Raw genomic sequence first — 22,129 nt, 5'->3', positions numbered from 1 at the left:
AGTGTGTTAGTGATAGATATGATGAGTATGAAGACAACAGAGGAGTAGTTTGGATGAGTGTGAAGACAACAGAGAGTAGTAGTTTGTGAAATTAAGGACTTAATATTCAACATCAAGCAAACATGATAATTTATATAGTCGCTAATTACTTTGTTATAAATTAGGCCAGATTCTGATATTTATTCTTGTAAAGGCTTTATGGAAGATTAAAATATGATCAGGACTGGAATCAAATGCCAGTGTTCTCATTTTTGTTTGAATTTAAAATCGCCCAGAGGTCATGTACCAGATTCACAAACTACAATTTTTAATATATTGACTATAGCAAATCATTCAAAGGATGTTTTAACAGTAGCCTAATGTAAACAGTTATTATGTTAATTAAATGATATTTTTTTCCTTGAATTAAACAACTTTTTCATAGCCATTTGTGGAGAAATTTGCTCCTTTGGCAGTTTCAAGTGTCTGCTGAATATATAAAAACAAATAAATATAACAAATCTGTTTGGATATCAGCACACTAATATACTTGAACAGGTAGCTCTAACAGGTCCAACAGAAAATCTAGTTTCCACTAGTAAATTGTAGCTGAAATTTATATTCAGTATGTATTCCCAAATAACATTTATTATTGTGTATGTCTTGTAGTTTCAGTGCTCTTTTGGGCACTTAAATACAAAGGAAAATCCTTTATCTTCTCCATAAATTCAAAGGCAATGCTGCTGTTAGATCTGTATTGATTATGTCCTGAGATCTGAGTACAGGATTCTTATCACCATGCAGAATTTTGTTAACTTAATGGGATTTTTGCAAAGCTTGTGAAAGTTGCCTTGTAACTATTTGGATGTGGTACCATGTTAGAGCAGAGCTGGGAGGGCAGGGAAAAATAGCAGTGGTGTCGATACAGCTGCCTGGCCCCAGCACAGCTCCTCACTGCCCAGCTGTGGCATGGGTGTGGGCAAAGGCAAAGCCCTTCAGTTCTGAGAGCCAGATCCAGTGGCTCCATGGACTGTATTTTGCTGACCCCTGCTTAAGTCAATGGTTTTTTAAAAAGAAAATAGTCTGTACGTTCTTTGCTAGCAATTTATTTCTTATATTTATGTTAATGCTTTCCCTTTCAGGTACAGAATGGGCATGTCTACATATGTACATTACTGCACAGTAGACTAATTAACTGCAGAGTAAAGCATCACTGTCCACACATGTGTGGCAACTGGGCTAGTATAAACTAATTTACACTACCATTGTATAGTCTTGTCAGACACAGATACTAGCTGTAAATTACTACAAAGTAAATTACTATGCATAAATGCACATGTAGATAATGACACGGATTAGTTTACTCTGGTTTATATTGCACTGGAGTTTATTCAGTCACATTAATTGCACATATAAATGCATCCAATAAGCAGTAAAATAGGCTACTGTGCATTAAGTATTACTTAACCATGTACATTTATTACTGCGCATTAAGGCAGCTTAATGCATACTACCTCACACTGGAGGCACTAAATTTAATGCATATTAGGAAAAGCGCTTTAATGCATGTGTAGACGCACCCTCTAAGTTGAATATTTTTCCAATGAAGTACTAGGTGCTGTTAATAAAGTCAAAGACAATGATGTGAAAAAAAGATTTTAGCAAGTTCAAGATTTTTCCATCTGTACAGATTATTCTAATATAATAAAGGGCTTAGTCCGTCTGTCCCTCTGTCCATAACGCTCTTGGAGCACTCTGATCGGTTACTGAAACAACCAATCAGAGTGCTCCAAGAGCGTTACTGACAGGAGGTGGCGGCGCAGTGGAGTGCCACCATGATGGTGTGGACAGAGGGGACGGAGTGTGGAGATGAGGTCAGCACCACTGGCCTCCCCCCCACCCCCGCTGTCCCTGTTCCTTAGAGACAGCCGTGGCACAGGGTGCTGATGCAGGGCATGGGGGGCAAACTTCCCCCACTGCTCCTGGGAGGCAGTGGCAGTGGGGTGGGGGTTAGGGTTAGCAAGCTTCCTCCCCCGCACTCCCTGTCCCGTCATTCTTGATGGGCAGTTCGCTAGTGTTAAAATATTTGCTCACAATGAACATGCTGGTTTTAATTTTGAGTATGGTAAATGACAAATAAAAAACTTACCAGAACTATGGATCAAAATTTGAAAAGTGATTCAGTTCCTTTCAAAGTTAAGTTTAAAGGAAGAACAAAATCCCTAGTTGCTATGTTTGCAGGATTATGTATGTCATTCATTAAGATGAGAAATGGGAAGTAAATGGGAATTACAGTATGTCGTTCTCAAAGGCTCTGCAGTATCAGTTTGCAGTTTGGAAATAGGTATAATTCAGTCCTACCTCTGAACTGTGGGTAAGAATGGCAATAGTGTAACTAGGGTAGGACAAGCAGGGCAGTAGCCCCAGGCACTGACTGTGAGTGGGTGCCACAATCCCCGCTCCACACCAGGAGTTTGTACACAGTAGTGCAGCCCTGTGCTGCCTCTGCCTATGCATCGGACAGCCCCACACCCAGCAGTGCATCGGGGGGGGGGGGGGGAGCAGGGAGAGGGGGGGGAGTGGATTGGTGCTCCCCAACTTCCAGGGAGTTTTTTTTTTCCCAGCAGGTGCAGCCTTGACCCTAGTAGCATATCTGGGGAGGGGGAGAGCAAATGGGGATCCAGGGATGGCTCCCAGGGAGTCTGTCCGTATGGTTGCTATGTGTCTGCTGCTGCTGCCTGGGCTCTCTGCACAGGGAAGCCAGTGTTGGCTACAGTAGCAGTAGCAATAGCAGTAGCAGCTGCCTTTGGTTTGCAGAGAGCCCAGGTAGGTAAGACTTCCCTTCCCCTCTACCCCACTGTTGTACAGTGGTTAGTATTTTACTTTGCCCCCCACCATCTGCCCTGAGTGAGCTTGTATAACTCTGAAGAATGTGGCCAGTTTATCATGCAAATATTATGCTATCCACAGTTGTAGTTAAGGTTAAAGTTTGGCTGTAAATGTATAATCCACTCCTGTTCAGCAGTAGACACAAGGATAAATCTGTCTGCCACTTTGTAGCAAGTATGAGCAAGTATCTGGATATTGACATATGATATCATTGTCAATTGTCATAACAAATCTGTTGTTGCTTATTAGTGGAGCACCTTACTTAATGAACTGGGAAATGAATGACAGGTTCAGAAATAAGGTGACATAACTAGGCATTATGATAAATTTATAATTCCATAATCTACTGATACATAGGGAATCTTAAAATAAGTTGACTTCTGAAACACTTTTTGAAAACAGTGTATTTTTTTATAATATTGTTTAGGATACTCAGATTTAATGCTGTCTGAAAAAAATCCTTGTTCATACTTAACTACCCTGTATATCTTATCCGTTTAACATCTTTTTCTCTCCACTCTTATTTTAACACTCACTGGTTGCGTCTACATGAGACACTGACTGTGCATTTGTTACTGTGCAGTCATTTAGCACTTGTTTTTTCTAAAGTACTTATATAAACATGTACTAAATGGTTGATCAGTAACCCAGGTTACTGCACAGTAACACCGCTGAACACTTTTATGCGATGCTAATGCACAGTAGCCTACTACTACTGCGCAGTAGCATCACATCATAGTTTTTGCCACGCTACACTACTGCGCAGTAGTATTGGGCTACTGCACAGTGAGCATCTCACATAGACATGGTCACTCTCTACAAGCCACTCCTGGTATACTGGAGTTCTTTATTCACTGGCTCCCTTGTTTTGAAAAATATGCTTCTTAAAATTATTAATTCAGTTGTAGCAAATTCATTCTAATTATATTTCCTAAAGTTAGAGCAATCAAAAATGAACATGCCACACTAATTCTTCTTTTTGTAAAGAAAATAGATTTTTTAAATGTTTATCTAGGCACCTACAACTTTAGCCTAATTTGTATTAATACAGCTAAAAACCCAGGAAAGACAATAGCCAAAGAAATAAATAATCTGATAATGTGTACCTACACAGTATTGGTTCCTATACTGCATAAAGTTCATAGTTCTGAGGACATATTGCATTAAGAAAAGCTAAGGTATTTTTCAGAAAAAAAAAACTCAACTCTGAGTTGAAATTATTTTATTTATGCTGTATACTACAAGTCTATTCACAGTAATGCTTTATAATTCCAAAGCAATAGCATATTTGTTTTTTGAAGTTAAGCATAGTATAGGTCAGAGAAGAGTTATTAAAGGCTTTGAATATGCTTTCTTTTCTAGGTGCCAGCTCAACCGATTCTGAGAGTGAAAATTCAGTTTTCAAATCAAAATCTGGAGCTATGCCACAGTAAGTGCAAAGTAACACAAATGATATACATGTTTGCTAAAGAGCTATGTAAGAATGATAGCAAAAAAGTTATGCTCCGTCTTCACTGATCTTACTCTAACAAAAGCAGTTAACCAATGTTAATCAGTGATCAGATTATAAAAAGTACCAAACTGGACTTTGACATTAATACTTGTTTACGTGCTGGTTTTATTGTAGGCTGAAAGCTAACCAAATAGAAAATAAATTTAATCTAATGGACACTGGTTTAAAACACAGGTTGGATTAAAACACTTGCATAAAACACAGGCATCTAGACTACTCACCGAAAGCCTTATAGGAAAAGAAAATCAAATGTCTATGAAAGAAAGATTTAATATAGATGAAAAAATGATAATGTATTAATATCATATTCATATCTGAAGAAGGGGTAAATTTCCTGGTAATTCTTAGGGGTAAATTTCCTAGTAATTGAACAAAGCCAGAATTATAATGCGGGAAAAAATCTATTTGTCACACTGGATTTCAATAAGCATTTGGGGATGAAGGTAGTTTAAATGTCCCCATGAAACAGCTCCATTCTGAATTTTTCCATATTGAAATTCAGAATGGTAATATTTTAAAAATCAAAAATTAAATTAAAATAAATTTATCAATTTACCCCAAGCGAAGTGCTGCTCCTTGCCTGCCTGATTCCAGTATCTTTCTTTACCTCTCAGTTGTTGAAGTATTTGTGGGGATGGGGCAGAAGAAGAGGAATATTGAAAGTTGTATTAACAAGTGGCATACATCCTTGTTTAACTCATCTATAAAAAAAACCTCACATTTTTCAACTGGGAAAAATTAAAAATATTTTTTTCCCAATTTAAAGGTTATAATTCACAGGGTACTTTAGAAAGCAAGAAAAAATCAATATCTTCTACTTCTGATGCTCAGATAATTATTTTTTGAATGTCATGAAAATAATCTCACTCAAACCTTATCACAAGAGCAGCCTGTGTACTGCATGCCCTGTTTCTGTCTAATCTCCTTCGTTTGTGATGCAAAGAGAATGAACAAGGTTGTAAATGTGGACTTCATTAATATCCAAACTCCTCCTGCTTAGTCATGTTTGCTTTAAGTCAGGGGTTGGCAACCTATAGCTCATAGGCCAGCCTGTGAAGAGACTGGATCCTGACTGTCTGCTCAGGGAATTAGCAGCATGCTCTAGCCTAAGCAGCAGAGGAGGCATCCCCAGGGTCCTTTCGCCTACCATATTGTTTATTTTTGCTGCTGCAACAGAAGAGGCATCTCCAGAGTCCTAGTGCCTGCTTCTTCTATTTGCTCCCTTCATAGGATTTGCTGGTTACTGAGAGGCTACAGTGGTGTAACCTGTGGCAGAACCTGGGTCCCAAGCAGTTGCCCACAGTTGCAAAAAGTTGTCAACACTTGCTCTAACTACACTGAAGAAAAAGGACCACTTACAGAAAAAGAGGGTAGTCATTATGACTACAGGATAGACAGAGGACAAGAGGGAAAGCAATGGGAGCGTGGGAGGAGTGAAGAGAGAAAATATCGGATCATTCTCTTTGGTTTAGCTCTATTCTATTTAGGTTTTGAGTTTGTTGCTTGTAATACACCATGTTCAATGTCACTGATATAAAATCTAGTAAAGTGCTTGCTTCTCCCATTTGTCCAGGGCTCAGAAGAAAACTACTTCTGTTTCCTTAACAATAGGATCTTCTGCTCCAAAGGCTGGAGTCACCACAGCTGTAATTCAGCCTATTTCTGTGCCCAGTCAGCAGGTAATCAGACATCATGCTGTTCAGTCAATAAAATTTGCTAAACTTGCATCTCAAGAGTTCAATACTGCTAAGAGATGAGGGTCATTTTTTGCATAATTCAACTTAAAAGCTTAACATTTTGTTACCATATGAAGACATATAAATATATAAAAAGTGTGTTATAATACTATTTACTTTTATAGCCCATTCAGTTTGGGTCTTATGACATCAACAGATGTTTTGTTCTACATAGCTGCTTTTGCGAAGTTCATTAGCATGGTATCTAAGGATGTGAGAATACTGGTAATATAATAAATATTACACAGGACATCATGCTAATATGACTAGTGGATAGTACCAAAAGAGTGTAAAAAGAATGCATGTAAGAAAACTTCAGGCGCACATGGTTTTTAATAGAAATATTGAATAACAAAAGTCTTCAATCTTTATATCTGTGATTAATTTAAATTACTCCATTATGGTTTTGGTATGTAGTTCAAGGACAGTTAGTGTGCTATCTTGTGCATCACATATTGCAAATTAGTCTTGCAAAAGTTGCAAAGTATCTTTTTCTATATATATAATTCATGTTAGGCTGTAGAAAATCCCTTTTTCCCCTCAATATTACTATAATTGAAATTATTTATCTTTTCTCCTTTGGTTGGTTAAACTAATTCAAACTTCTGTCCATAGTTTTGTTCCAGAAAATTGTAGAAAAGTAAAGCTAGGAAGGACCTCCGGAGGCCATATAGTACAAGCCCCTGCCTAAAACAGGATTGTCCCTGTCTTAAACTATTCTAGACACGTGTTCATCTAATCTGATCTTTAAAATTTTTCCATTGTTGAACTCCTCCAACATTGTATGGTATATATCCAGAGATGTAAAAGTACTTAGTGTTCGAGAGATATTTTAAAGATATTCACAGGAATCAAACGCACAAAGCCTATTAAGATAATGACAGTTGGGTGCACTGTTCCCCAGGGGTGCATAGAAGTCTTTAAATCTTGTATTTCCATTTCAGAGGTATAACAGATGTGAAATCATGAGGTCACAGACTGAGTGTACTATAATGAGAACACCATAGCAGAGCTATGTACTTAAGAAACTGCATCAGATGGATAGATTTGTGTTGATAATAACTTATTGAAACTTTGCAAATACTAGTGTCTTTAGCATTTCAAGCAATTCCAGCCTTGTTTTCTAGGTCCAAAGTCCTACTTCATGTCTATACCGTCTAGATGGATCCAAGCCAGACTGCTGTGCACCCATTTTTACAAAGGTCTGTGTTCTCAATCATGATCCTCCATTCCTGTATTTTTTTCTGTTCCAGTTTCTAATATCAGTACAACATATCCCTAACGTATGAACCTTTTAATAATATTAAAATATTTCTTGGGTAGATTTCTATGTGGGTATTATTAGCTACTTAAACAATTTGGGAATTATTACAAACATTAAAAACAAAACATTTGTGAACACGTGATAATAGAAAGATCCATTACTATTAACGTGTCCCCTAAAACTAAAATCTGATGGTTTTTAAGTTATTTTAGAAACAAAACCGCCCATTGTGTACTTATACCAAAATTTCAAACATCGCATTTTTCATAACTACATATATTTATTTTTTAATATGAAGTTGTAAAACACTTCATTGTCAGCAATGAAATGCTGGTGAAAATCCTGCCAGGGGTTATTGAAAATCTGAGGTTACTTGTAGTTTAAATTAGTATTTGATCCTGTATTCACCCTAAATCAAAGTTCAGGATATATACGGTAGAAGTAAATAAGCCAACATAGCAGCTATATGAAGAAGTCTCTTTGCTTTCCAAAACAGCTTTCAGCAATAAGTAACCTGTACTATCTATCCATCCTTCCCCTAGCATGAGTTTGCTCATGCTTTCCCCCCTCTTTTATACAAACTACAGCAATGAATTGCCAACTCAAGTTTTAAACTTCAGTCTTAAATACCTTTAAATATCTTTAAGTGTGTGAGTATTCAATGAAAAGACTCCTTCCATACTTTTAAGCCTAAGTGCTTTCCTGGATCAGGATCCATTCTAAAAGCATAACTTTTACAGAAAAAGAGAGAAGTAGTTAGTCATATTAGTCTGAAGTCAGGCAGAAGGCAAGACAGGGTGGCATTAGAGATTAGTTCAGAGAGGCATAAAGTTTGATAGGTGACAGCCTATTATATCATATTCTATGACTATTTCCCAATCTAGATTCCAATTTGAAAACAGTATAATTACTCCAGCATGACTACCGCATAACCCATATATAAGACCTAATTCTTGAAAAATATAAGCTGGCTCTAATCCTCTAATAGTGAGGAGTTAACTATTTTCCACAGGTTCCTGTTTGATGATTTCAGAAGCTTCATAGCAGCTGACAAAGCAAGTTATCACCTACAAAAGCTTCTCTGAATAAGTTCTCTAAGATGTTACCCTGCCCTGCCTTCCACAAGTAAAATAAAGGACTGAAGCAGAGAGACAGACAGCAAGAAATTAGTCTCTTATTTTGCTCCATAATCTTAATATGGGCAACAGAGAACTATACATGGCAATTGTAATCTTCCTACTCACCTCTTCCTTAAGCCTGAGGTTTCATCTTCATTGGGTGCATCTACACATGCACTTAACTGTGCAGTAGATTAACTTGCTGTGGTGTAAAGCATCACAGTTTACACATGCAACACTATTAGACCACAGCAACTAATTTTCACCACCATAAAGTAGTACCATCAGGAACAGTACTGTCTTATGGCAGTGAAAATAACTTGCGCCTAAACACATCTGTAAACACTGACCCAGGCGTAAGTTGTGCCCAGTCAGCCCAAGCAGCTAGAGGCCAGACCCCTGCCTGCCACCTCACCATATGGCTCTGCTCTTTGAGCGCTCTTGTGCCCCAGCCAGGCCCCCTCTCTCCTCCTCCCTGCCCCCAGCCACCCAATGCCATGACCCAGAGTGCAGGGATGACCCCGCGAGCCTGCTACCAACCTGGGGCTACTCTGCCCCAGCTCAAACTGCTAATTGGATGTGTAGATGCACCCAATATGTAGCAGTTCAAGTGCACACATTATTTCTATTCCATTGTAAACTTGCAGGCTATACTTTGTTTTCTGACTTGGCTGCACACACATATATTGAATAACCATGTTTGCACTCTCATCCTGCTTCGACTGCTTCACATGTTCCAGAATAACATTTTCACATTCTAGCTGTCTACCTGAAAGTAGTATAATCACTCCAAAATGACCAACTTAGCCAATATATAAAACCATCTCCTTAAAAAGTATAGGCTGGCTCCAATCCCTTCATTTCACACCTGAAGTAAAAACTAGAAGATCATCCAGGAGCATTTACTTCTGTCAGTGCTGAGAGAAGTTAAGTTGCATGATGGTTTCAGAGGAACACCTTTCTGTAACCAGTGGTGCACTTCATCCACTCTGGCAACATGAAAAATGTATTCAAATAACATAACCACTGTATTTAAGTACCTTCTGAATGAGAAAACAGTATGCAGAAAAAGAAAATTACCAAACTGCTAAGACTCAACAAAATAAAGTGGGAATGGGTGAGGAAGGGAAGTTTGATATGACTGTTTTTGAAGTATGGGAGGGGGGGAAGTGTCTTTGGTTAATTTAAATCATATTTATCATATTCCAGGAGCTGCAAAACTCCACAGCATCTGAAGGGCAGGTGGTTGTACTAGAGTGTAGAGTCAGGGGAACACCTCCTGTGCATGTCAAGTGGTTTCGGCAAGACATGAAAATCCAAGATTCTCCAGATTTCAGAATTCTCCAGAAAAGTAAGACACAGACCCCTTGCAAGTCCAAAGTTAATATTGGTACTATCCAAAAAACAGCATGGAACTGAACTCAGCCAGGGAAAGTTATCATTCTCCGCCATCAGAATTGAATGTTAAGTAAAGAAAATCTCTTATCTACTCATTTGAGTTATCGTAATGAAGACCAAAGAGAATAACTGTAGAATACAGACAGCATGGACATTTTGACTTTTTTTTTTTCTGGTGATACCATTGCCAGAGACAGTATATTTCCTGCAGTATTTCAAAATTAAACTTCTTTTCTTATTAACATAACCTTTTTCTAATGCATTTTTCTTGTTTATTTCCCCCCTGCATGATGTGATAAGCAGAGCCACGATCTGCAGCAGAACCTGGTAAGAGATGTATGAAAAAATAATCTTTTGATTCACTAACTCTCTGTGTTTGCATTGAAGCCATAAATAGAACAATGTTTCTGCAAAGTATTGGTAATATGAAACTCCCTTAAAGACAACCTATTCTTTATCACAGGCTTCATCCTCTACACTGTACTAGACATCAATTCTTTTATTAGTTAAACAGTAAATTCCATTCAGACCAATGTGGAGGGCCTCACTGACTAAATCCTTAAGCCAGTGTTATTCTCAAAACATGAGCAATTTGCAAGCTAATGAGGAAAAAACCACTCCCACAAAATTCCATCACCCAAATTCTACTGGCATAGTTTTGTAATACTAGACCGCTAAATGCTAGTTTCCCCAATTGAGCTTGTCAGCTGTGAGCTGTCCTAAATGTAAGCAGAGTTGGCTCACACAAGCATTCCTCATTCCAGTGAAACTTTAAAGCATATTCACAAGGTAAAGTTCTTAGAACTCATTAGGCACAAACACTTCTGTGTACATTTTTTTTTCTTTACTGCCTCTTTTCATCCTTTTAAACTAAATGCTACCACTAATATCACAACTTTGTAGTGAAGTGTGGTTCATTTAGTGCTTATATAGTGAAATGTAGTTCAGTGTGTATGGTCACCTACTGTCTATGGGGGTGCTTCTGGTGTGACTGGATATTTTTCAACCCATAGAGACTACAGTGTATTGGTCTTGAGAGAGGTTGCAGAGCAAGTCTACTTCTATTCAGTATCACCAAGCAGAGTATAGGGTGTTTTCATGTGCTTCTTGCTGCTACTGCTTTCCTAAGTTAAACCAGAAGAGCAGAAGATGGGTTAGTGAGTAACAAGTAAGATAGAGAAGAAGTGGGTTTTCTGAAAGAGTGAGGGCTTACACAGGGATGGGTACAGTCTTCTCTCACTAGGCCTTTCACAGAAGGGAAAGGAAATGGAGAGGTAATTGTGTTCTTTTTCTCACTTTTTCACCAGTCTATCTTAGTCTTCAGCAGAACACTTGCCCATGGTATTTTCTTTTTTTTAATTCTCTCTTTTTTTTTTTGGACCAGAAAAATACTATTAATTATGAGGGTAGAAGAAGGGAGTGTGTACAATTACAACATACAACCCCACCACTTATTTGAGTGACAGATGGTATCGTAAAATAAGTATACTCATTTTCTATGGTTCTTCTGCATGCCTTGATTTAAAGAGGCCTGAAATGTGGATCATGAGACACAATGGAATTAAAAGAATGTTGGAATTCAGCATGTTTCATCAGACCAGTCCCTCTAGACCAGGGTGTCAAACTCACTCTACCCTCTAAGTTGGATCTGGACCATGGGAATCCTCGTGGTCCAGAACTGGATGTAGTAGTGGGGCAAGCAACAGCAGCAGGGATTACCTCAGCCATGTCTCATGCTCTCCTGACACTGATATGCATCCCCAGTGAAGCTGTGTGCCCCAGACTTTGGTGGTGAACCCTGCTCCCACTTGCCTTACCCCTCAACAAACCCCATAGGCCAGATGACACAGCCATACATTTCACACCCTGACTTTAAAGGATTACAAATACAACTACATAACAACAAATATAGGCCACCCTAGTATGTAATCTTTAACTAATGTCCCTGGTTTAGGATTATAAATTACAGTACCCAGTTTGTTTCAGAATATTTGAAGCCTTTGGATATCTAGGGAGTAATGTGGCATATTCTTTTGTTGTAGAATATGACTGATATTTAGCTATTTTGGTTCATAATAGGAAAAATTTCAAAAATGGCTTTTCAAAAGGGATTTAGAAATGCAAATCCTATTGAAATTTGGTGAGTGCAAAAGATTTGTACTCCTAAATTTCTACATCACTTTTGAAAGTTTTCTCCATAATAGATGGCTTGCTACTTAGTAAATTGAGTCTGCCCAAGTTACTGCTTTTTAGACATTATGAAACAAAGCAGACCAGAGAAATTAGATCCTTTGGAAAAAATGAATTAATTTTCTCTTCAAGTCAGGAACAGTTTATGTTCTGTTTTCCCACATCTAACCCACCAGACACTGTGAAAACAGTACCCTTATCTAGTGTCTATATCAATATTAACAGCAATTTCTCAACTACCAAATTACCTGGCTTGTGTCTCCTACTATGACTTTTATCCCATTTCCTCTTCAGCAAGTTGGAAAGTTTCTGAAATGAGTAAAAATTAAGAGAAGAAGAGTTTAGGCAGTCTGTACTTTACCAGTAACTCTCCCCTTTGCTTTTTTCATTTCTAGTTAAAACCATTTTATCAAGCCTATGTGCTTTAAATCTTTAGCTATTTTTAGCAACCTTTACCTGCCCAATGAAGATGTATGTTCCTATGAGCTAAGTATTTTATATTTAGAAGGTATTGTGTCCTAATGAATTGAACACTGGGATTCAGGAGGCCTGGGCTCAATTTTTGGCTCTAGTCTTTCTTATTCTATGATGTAAGTTGCCTTTCTGGTGCCTCAGCTTCCCAATAAATAGCTATTAACCTTCTTTAAGGTTAAGTGCTTTGAGAACTGTGGCAGAGCTTAACAATGGTGATGGTGGTGCCAGCTAAAATCAAGGGCAGAGCTAGGAAGTGGGATGGGGGGTTCTACTAATAGTGGTGGTAAATGAAATGTATAAACAATAAGAGTGATTCTGACTGAAGAGACCCAATCCCTTTCCCAGCTCTCTTGCTTATACTGTGCCAGTGGTGCTCAAACTTTTGTCCCCATGGACTGTATTAGTGGTTCTGGGCCGGTCTGTGGGCTGTATCCTGTGCAAGATCAGCACCTGCATTGGGCTCCATGAGGCTGGATTGGGCCCCATGCAGCCTGCGTAACTGGATTACTCCCCATGCAGCCAGATTGGGTCCTGTGGCACCTCAGCCTGGCTCTGCACCACCTCCAATTTTTTGGACCTGTGGGAAGCTCTGTGGGCTAGATAACACGGTTCCACAGGCCAGTTCTGGGCTGTGGCCCCAGGGGTTGAAGACCCCTGTACTTTACTGTTACTTGCTTGGGTCACTTGCATCTTTCTCCCAACTCTGGCAAACTCACAAACTAGTACCAGAGGGTAAGTATGGCATCCTTCCTGCCTTCTTAGGGGACCAAGGTTGCACTAAAGAATCAGTCCATGTGTTCAGAGACTTAACTTGTTCCTAAATCATATATATATTGGCTTAAATGCTGCCAAGTTGCTATTTAGATACCTAACTGATAGAAGAGGATTTGGACAGACCCCTTTAGATCAGGGATGTCCAATTTCCCAGTGCTAGGGGGCTGGTCACAGACCTAGGGGTTGCACATAGTGGAGGCTGCCCCTCTGGTCTCCCTCCCTTGCTGTGCACACAGTCCAGCTCCCCCTTGCCATGTGCACAGCCCAGCCTCTCCTCCCTGCCCCCTGCCCTGCAAAACAGGGAGTCTGAATTCCCCCCACCGTGCATTTAGCACCCTTGACCTCCCAGACATGCACAATACACAAATACATGAGCAGCTTGGCTCTCTCCTTTGTGCATCATGCAGCACCCACAGCCCAGGTTCCTCCCCTGCCTCCTGCACAGCGTGGGCAGCCTGGCCCTCTACTGTTGTATCACCCTGCTCCCAGAAGTACAGACAGGAATCAGAAGCCATAGGTGGGAGGGGGAGCCCAGGGACTCCAGGCACCACAGCAGCAAGAGCAGTGGGCAGAGTGGCAGCCGGGCAAGAGCTCACAGGCCGTATCTTAACCACTTACAAGCTGCTTGCAACCCATGGGCCACCAGTTAAATATCTCTGCTCTGTTCATATCTTCTCGCTCTAAAGCATCCAGTCCTGCCATTGTCAGAAACTGGATACTGGGCTAGATGGACCATTGTTCTGACCCAGCATGGTGCTCCTTATTCTTACATTCCTATGTTCTTACAAAAATAAGTCTCAATACAGTAGGACTTGTCAAAACAGGAAAAAAGATAATTTTGTCCAATCTGTGGAGAAAATTTTAGATTGAAATAACAACTCTTGGATTGCCATTAGAAATAGTACAGAATCTTTACAATGAACAATTAAGTTGGTTCCAGAAAGACCATCAATACATGGTGTTGCTGTATGTTGCAATGCAGATCCTTGGAAAAGAGGTAAGATAATACATGTAAAAGAAGTGGCTTGTGAGCAAACAGGTATTTCAACTACTACTGAATGCAGACAGTGAACACATTAACAAAGACGGAGTATAAGAACACTGGCCACTATGGTGCCAGTGTTACACTCGCATTTGAGCTGCACTGAGTTTCAGAAATTCATTTAACTACTTTCCAGTGAGATGCTATATTTGTCCTAATATGTTGTAGAACAGCTTTAGTAGCTGTCAGCTTTTGTCCAAGTGTTACTAAAAATCTTACAAGGCAAATCCAGTGAGCTCTACTGACTAGATCACTAGTAATAATTTTAAAGAAGAGATACTCCATGAATTAATACAGCTGAAAGACTGTAGAACAGCTTTTTCTTGTCACTGTTATGTTCTATCTGGCTAATGTGTTTTACACTCCTCTCCCTGTCTAGACAGAATTCAGCTTGCATCACAAATCTCTTCAGACTGCTTTGTGAATTAATAGCTAGTCAGATTACCTAAGGCCAACATCACAGTTTGTCACAGTTTACCTGCTTCTTTCTTTGACATTTTGACTTTATGCTGATTGAATCCTTCAAAGAATAGTCTGCTTGGGGATGAAAAAAATCCCAAAGAATCATTTGCCAGCTGTTGATGCTTTGGCCATTACTCAGCTGTCTGGAGGCAGCCACAAACTGTATTGAATTACTGTAAAACAATTGTCTAATGGCATGTAAGAAGAAAGCTATATAAAATCATAAAATCATATTTTTTGCTTTGCCAGGGAAATGCTGCAATAAAATATAAAATTCATCAAAGCATATAATGCTGCATTTGTTGATCAGAACACAGTGATCCTGGATCTTGGATCAGACTTTCTAGTTTTCATGTTTTTCATGTTCTAGGTCTAAGAGTCTCCTAGAAAATTCCTAACATTTTCTGCATAAATTTTGGAGGCTGAAAATATTATATTGAAACTGAAAACACACTACAAAAGTAACCTAAAATTCAGCTTTCTCATCCTGAGAGTTGGAAAAACGTGTAGTACAAACTCTTCTTGGTCAGTGAGTGTACATGCTATAGACCAGAGATGTCAAACTCACTCTTTCTTTTATGGCAGAAACTTTGTTGTGGCTTTGGAACTGTGTATGTGTATGGAGCAACATCTCTATGTATTGCATCATGATTAAAAACTAAAGAAAAGCTATTTGTGTTCCAGGATTATTCATGTATTACAATGGAGGAAGTTAAAGATCAAAGTTGAAAATCAAAGCTGTAGATCAAAGAAAAGCTTTAATTTCAGTGTGATGCACACAAACGTTCTGGGAAATAAATGCAGTCCATTGCAGTCTTTTTCAACAAAGAAATTAGTTAAATGTTTCAGAACTAGAATGCTAATCAAAATGGCCAGAAGTAGAGCAATTTTCCTACACATCTAATAACATAACTACAATTTTAAGGTATAGCAGACTGGGAGTGAAGTTTTTTTAGCTAGATATAGTTCTCCCTTAAGGTGATTCTGACTGTCAAGGAATGAATGAAAAAGATCAGCCTCTAAAACATAATGTTTCCTTCTAGCCAACTGAAAAAATAAAGTGCTAGTATGCGTCAGCATTTTACATGTTTCACTTAGCAAAATGCTTTTGTATCTATTTAGTCAAGTGTCAAATTTGTTCAGAGTTTCTTTCTGGAACACATTTCTGTGATTAAATGACTTGTCATCTCAATTAGTACAGATATTATTTACTTCAACCATCAGACTGTATTTAGCACAACAAAACAAGAGAAATAAGTATATATGATCAGTATCTTAAGACTTAACCAAATACCCAGAAAAAATAGGCATCCAGCTCCTAAGAAAGAAGTTCTTTAGCTGATTCCCACATGTACTGAACCAGTATTTTCTCCAGTACTTTCTACAGATGCTTGCTAATAAGTCCTTTAACTAGGATTCTGCATGGGATAAAGATAGCATTGGTTTGGGGCAACAAATCATCTGAAGGCAATAGCAGTCATTTTTGCTTATACCAGGGTTGAATTTTGCTCCAGATATCTTTTGGGCACATCTGTAAGTGGAACTAATGTGCCTGAACTTTCTGTGAAGAAAATTCAATCTCATGAAAGCATTTCTGGGTGCACATCTACATGGAGCAACCAATGGGAGCAGTTCAGTCTAGGGATGCCCCTGCCCTCCTGCAGCAGCCAGGGGGAGCTCCAGGCTCCCCTGGGTGCTAGCACTGAGGGTCAGGCCTGGGCTCCAGAGGGCAGGGGAAAGCTGTCCAGGAGCAGGGGACAGCTTCCAGCTGCACAGAGCTTGGGATTGCAGCCCAGCTCAGCAGCACTGGCTTGGGGCAATGCCCTATGTCCAACTGTGGGAGTAAGTAGCACCAAGACCAGGGGGAGATGTAGAGAGGAGGCAGTGCCAGGACTGGGGGGGGGGGGGAGGGGGGCAGCACAGGGGAGAAGCAGCAGTGGGGGAAGAGCTTCCCCTCACATCTCCCCTTGGTCCAGGTGCTGCTTTTCCTCCATGTCTCCCCCCCAGTCTCTGTACTGTTCAGCTCCCAGCTCCCCCCAGTAATGGGTGAGGGGCAGGAGCTGACAGGAGCATGTATTCCATGGGCAGCGGCAGGTTTGAGAGGATAGGGGATCTCTCTGTCCCCATAGCCTTACTGCTGCCTGTGTAGCACACACCCTAGTCAGCTCCTGCTCCTCTTCTGTGCCTGGGGGTTAACCAGGAGTTGAGCAGCGCCAGGACTGAGGACAAACAGCTCCCCTGTCACAGCACTGCTCAGCCCCTGGCTTCGGGGGGCAGGGGGGCGGAGCTGGGAGCTGAGCTGTGCCAGAGCCACAAACAGCTCCCTCCCACTGCCTGCTGTGGCTCCATGCTGCCTAGGCTGATCAGAAGCAAATTGCTTCTGGTCGGTGTCTATATGTGCACTACTGCACAGTATTCATGTGCTGTTAATTTAGTACCTGTATTTGTTGATACTAGCAAATGACATGTTAGCCTAAGTTACTGCGCAGTAAGTCCTGCACATGTGCAGATGCTGATGCTTAACCACACATTATATTAGTCTAATGCTCAGTAAAGCATCTTGTGTTCTTTGATGCATTCTTTGATTAGTGAGATGCTTACAAAGGATTTCTAAAGCTACTCCTTGCTTCAGCCAGTGTTGCCATCATAGAGTATCACATATATACAGGTCAGTCGCATCATACGCGCATTTAACTTAGGCAAATTCAACTATACACGGGGGGGCTTGAGTTTGCATGCGGTGCTGCCGCTTACTTGGAGGCCCATTATGGCGGTTACGGCCACAGCGTCCAAAACCTCCTGCTGTTACCATGGAGCCATTCCCAGAGCTGTGTGGCCGACTGCCGGTGGCATGCAGCCATCCACACCACCCTGCGCTGCACCGCTGCCACCGGCTGCACAGCTCTAAGTACACGTGCAAACTCAAGCCCTGCCCCACTTCCCACCCCGCGTATAGTCATCGATATTCACCTTACGCGATTTTCACCTTGTGCGCTGACTTCAGACCCTAACCTCCACGTAAGATGCGACTCCACTGTACTAGGCAATCTGACTGTCCAACAGTTTAGGTCAAAAAGTCAGCCTGTCAATGCAGTTTATTTTACTATTGATGTATAAAATTTATTATTAATACAGGTTTGCCATTCAACATTAGTTTATAAGTAAAAATGATCATGGTAGAATATATTTTAATTAAACAAGTCTTTAATTATTGAAAGATATATTATCATCTCTTGATAATTCTGTGTGAATTATTACATTATATTATATACACCCTTATGTTCTGTCTTTTTTCATATACAGTTGTAAAAATATGATGACGCCACTGGATAACACCTTTGTTCCATCACAACACAATGTGACTGATAAATTTATTATGTTGGTTGCAATTCCCATTTGTGGTTCTGAAATACTCATCATTTAGAACTTTGCTGTTCCTTTAACAGGAAATTAATATGGTTTCTGTATCAAATTACATTCCAAGGAATTGTTGAATCCAGGAAGACTCATGTGCATTTAACAAGATAACATAGCTACTTAATACAGTACCTAAAACACAGCAATGCTAAGAAGTTTGACCTTTTTAGTTGAAAAACTAGTTTGTGTTACCTATTACAAGCCTGTTAAGACTTTTCATGACTCATTAATCTTCATCTGGGTCAGATAAGTTCCAACGTGCTACAGTACTACCAGACATCCTTTTGCAGTTACACAGAATGACTACTCTGAGCTGCCAAAAAATATGTTCTACTGTCTGAAAAAAAAAAATCATGCCAGATCTTTAATTAGTCATTCCTTTTCAGCCTGTCTCCAACACAGGAAGTCTTTGGATATACAGCAATTTGAAAGAGGAAAAATCCTTTAACTTTAATTGAGACATCAGCTTGCTGCCCCTCAAAGAAACTTTAAGAACTACTCCCGGCATCTCATTATTTAATCTAAGAGAAATAAAACCTAGCCTTACTACAGTCCTTTGCAGAGTAATTCTCTCATGAAAACTGGTGGGTTCTGAAATATTCAGCTTACTTCTCCAGTTCTGCTCCTTGCTATTTTTAATATGTTAAAAATCAAATGAATATGTAAAGATCTACAAGAAAGCACAAAATGTTTCTATTTTTTTTCTACCAAAAGTGTGGTACAAGTTTAGTCACAAATTTCAAGTGTAAAGCTTGGGAGATGCCTATATATAGCTTATATAACCTGTGTTTTGAAAGGTGGTTTCTAATTGCCTAAAGAAACCTTGAACTTAAAGTATCCAGGATAGCTATATACAAGTGGGATTGTTTAAATCTGCTTTGAAAATTCCTGTAGCATTCCAGTAGAACTATCAATATGTTGATATCTTTTTTTAGTATCTAGTATCCTATGCAGTTCCAAAATTAGATAATATTAGGGAGTTTGTATAGGAAAAACTGGAACTATAGCTCAGTTAATCAACATCATTACTATTCCAGTACCTGAAAATGATGAAAGTAAGAACATGAAGCCTTTGATAAAGATCAAACTGTGATATGACCAGTCCCAAACTTTTGGTAGGTTTAGACTCTAATACAAGATTTCCAGTTTAGGTCCTACTGCATTTAAGTCAGGGAGGGACATAATTTGGTCTCTAAAGTTGTGTCACAAGTCCTATTGACTTAACTGACTCTTGCCTGTTAAAGGTCATCAGAGGTGTAAAAGTATATGGAAAAAGCAGGGAGTAAAAGATCAAGCTAAACGTTTAATCCAAACTAACTTTCGCTAAGTTTTTTTTTTTAAGTGTATCTGGTTTTTAATGGTTAGTTCTTTAAAGAATGACAGGGTTCTTTGGGTAAATCCAATATCTTTTATTAGACCAACTAATAAAAGATTGGTCTAATAAAAGATATCAGATTTACCCAAAGAACTTTGTCTGTCTGTGTCCTTAGATCAACACGACTACAACCAATACCTTTAAAGAATGACACTATTTAATACCCTTTCTTCCTAAACACTCAGGGCATATATACACATGCAGGGAGGCTGCTCTGACATGCTGTAATTACAGTGTGTTAGAGCAGACTTAATTAATCATTGTGCTCCAGCAGATTACAGTATTATGTATATCAGCGCCCCTGCACTGAAAAATGGTGGTGGGGTGGTTTAAACTAAAGCTTGTTTAGCGAGTTGTAGTTTAAAGTGTTATGCCGCCATTTTTCAGCACAGGGATGCTGATACACATGAGGCTTCAGACGCTTTAATTAGTGCGGCTCTTGGAGTTGGGTTAATTAAAGCACCTTTCCTTTTCCACCCCCCTCCTCAGCCTTCTGGAGTACATCTATAAATGCCCCAAACATTTCTTTTTGAATGCTCTACTTGGCATTCAGAATTGTTCGTATCTATGCCCTATGTGCTTGCCCAGAGTTCAGTAAAGCTGTGCAAGCAACACTTGCATGTGGAAACCAGTTAATTGATTACTTGCACGTGTCAGTAAAGCTTCTGCTCCAAAAAAAATCACTGTTTGCATATTTAAAAAAAAAATGGTTGGGAAAAACCTTTAGCCCCCTTTGAAAACATAGTACCCTAAGTAGCTGATCATTGGTTTGCTCCTCTCTGCTCGTTTCCAGAGGAGATCTGTACCCTGGTCATTGCAGAGACTTTTCCTGAAGATTCCGGAACCTTCACATGCACAGCAGAAAATGAGTACGGGTCAGCAACGAGCAGCGCACAGCTGACAGTCTGCTCAGGTATGCAACAAAGGGAAGGAGGATTTTACGTTGCAGGACTTAATAAGTTGCTATATTCATGAGAAATCTGTGAAGTTTATCTAGGAACTTTCTTTGCAGAAAGCAGCTGTTTCAGGACACAGAAACTTTGCTGGGCACCTCCTTGCTGTACCTCCAATTCAGTCTTTCTGAGAGTAGTTTCACATCCCCCATCACTGCCTGAATCTGCTCTCTCCAAGTCTGGGAACTGCTTCTGGTGGACATGGGGAAGGCTAATGCATTTATCTTCAAAAGACATTAAAAAGGAACCATATGGATCCCCGTAAATATCTTCCAGAAATCCAGCTGCTAATTGAAAGGGTCAAATACTATCAAGCAGCAACAGCTGAATCAGTGTTGTCTCTTCCTGGAGCAACAGAGCTGTTCAGACAATTTGTTTTACTGAGACCAAAAGCAGCGGAAAAAAAATAACAACCGAAAAGCTGCTCACTAAGCAGCTAACGTGTTCATTAGGTTGGTTCACAAAGTAATACAAATATAGAAAAAGAACCAGTACTCTGTGAAGAACATTGTAGCAGTAGTATCCTAAAGAATAAATTACTGAAGAGAAACTGGACACATCTACACATTCATTAATGTGCCATAGTTACTGCGCATTAATCAATGCACAGTAACTGGCACTACTGCGCAGTAGCACCGGTGCATGGCTTTTTAGTGACACTAACTGCACAGTAGTCTAATATTACTGTGCAGTAGCATATTAGCAGTTTTTGCTGTGACACACTACTGCATAGTAGTATTAGGCTACTGCGCAGTTAGTGTCTCGTGTAGAGAATCAAAAATCAGTCCAATGCACCCTCAACTATTTTGCGTTCTTAAAGATATGGGTCTCCCAGATTTGGCTCAAGAAAAAAACATTAAGAAATCCAAGTTGAATGCTGTTGACCACTTGTTAGTGCTAATGCCAGTAAGACAAACAGGTTGCTAAGGCAGACTGGAGACCAGAAATGCATTCTTACTAGGGGTATCCAAAGTGGGCCATATTTGATTCAGTTTCAGCCCGATTTGGGGGACAGTGATTTGATTCATTGATTTGGATCACTGTCCCGATTCAATTCAGGTGAATCCGAATCTGAAAATACTGATTTGGAAAAGCAGTGATTTAGCCATAGATACAGCTTTAAATGTTTTTTCTACGTACCTCGAGGTACCAGGCATGGCTTGTGAATGCTGAGATGATGGGGCAGATGGAGCATCCCAGAGGAGCATGGTGGGGGCCCCCCATGTGCTCGGCAGCAGACCCGGAAGTAGACTGGAAGTACTTCTGGTCCACTTCCAGGTCCGCTGCTGAGCACGTGGGGGGCCACCCCCTGCACCCTCCCAGCTCAGTGATTGGCCACAGGGGGACCCTGAGGGGGTCCCCATGCACTCCATAGCTGACCCAGAAGTGGACCGGAAGTGCTTCTGGCCCACTTCTGGGTCCACTGCCAAGCACGCTGGGGACCCACCCCCCCCCACCCCGCGCTCCCGTGGGACGCTCCATCTGCCCCACCATCTCAGTGTTCACGAGCCGCCTGGTACTTTAAGGTATGTAGAAAAAACATTT

The 22,129-nt window shown here is 40.0% G+C and overlaps 1 protein-coding gene and 1 long non-coding RNA gene across 6 annotated transcripts in view; one reads left to right on the top strand and one right to left on the bottom strand.

Annotated features, from left to right (window-relative positions):
• PALLD (palladin, cytoskeletal associated protein) overlaps positions 1-22,129 on the top strand; it is a 198,236-nt gene that overhangs the window by 549 nt on the left and 175,558 nt on the right. For both annotated transcript variants that reach the window (XM_019481413.2, XM_014594070.3), the window contains exons 2-7: positions 4,231-4,297; positions 5,955-6,060; positions 7,245-7,319; positions 9,709-9,850; positions 10,198-10,224; positions 20,425-20,544. In XM_019481413.2, coding sequence (XP_019336958.1) covers positions 4,290-4,297; positions 5,955-6,060; positions 7,245-7,319; positions 9,709-9,850; positions 10,198-10,224; positions 20,425-20,544 — 478 coding nt within the window. In that variant the 5' untranslated portion in view covers positions 4,231-4,289. The remainder of the gene's footprint in view (positions 1-4,230; positions 4,298-5,954; positions 6,061-7,244; positions 7,320-9,708; positions 9,851-10,197; positions 10,225-20,424; positions 20,545-22,129) is intronic.
• Positions 1-22,129, bottom strand: part of LOC109281631 (uncharacterized) — a 115,501-nt gene that overhangs the window by 16,167 nt on the left and 77,205 nt on the right. For 3 of the 4 annotated variants that reach the window (XR_002088336.2, XR_009459799.1, XR_009459800.1), the window contains exon 4: positions 12,336-12,396. The exons of the other annotated variant lie outside the window; for it this stretch is intronic. This is a non-coding gene — a long non-coding RNA (uncharacterized LOC109281631). The remainder of the gene's footprint in view (positions 1-12,335; positions 12,397-22,129) is intronic. 4 annotated transcript variants of the gene reach the window in all.

The sequence above is a fragment of the Alligator mississippiensis genome, chromosome 2, assembly GCF_030867095.1.
Source record: "Alligator mississippiensis isolate rAllMis1 chromosome 2, rAllMis1, whole genome shotgun sequence".
Classification (NCBI taxonomy): domain Eukaryota; kingdom Metazoa; phylum Chordata; order Crocodylia; family Alligatoridae; genus Alligator; species Alligator mississippiensis.
This window is presented reverse-complemented; position numbering and strand designations above follow the sequence as displayed.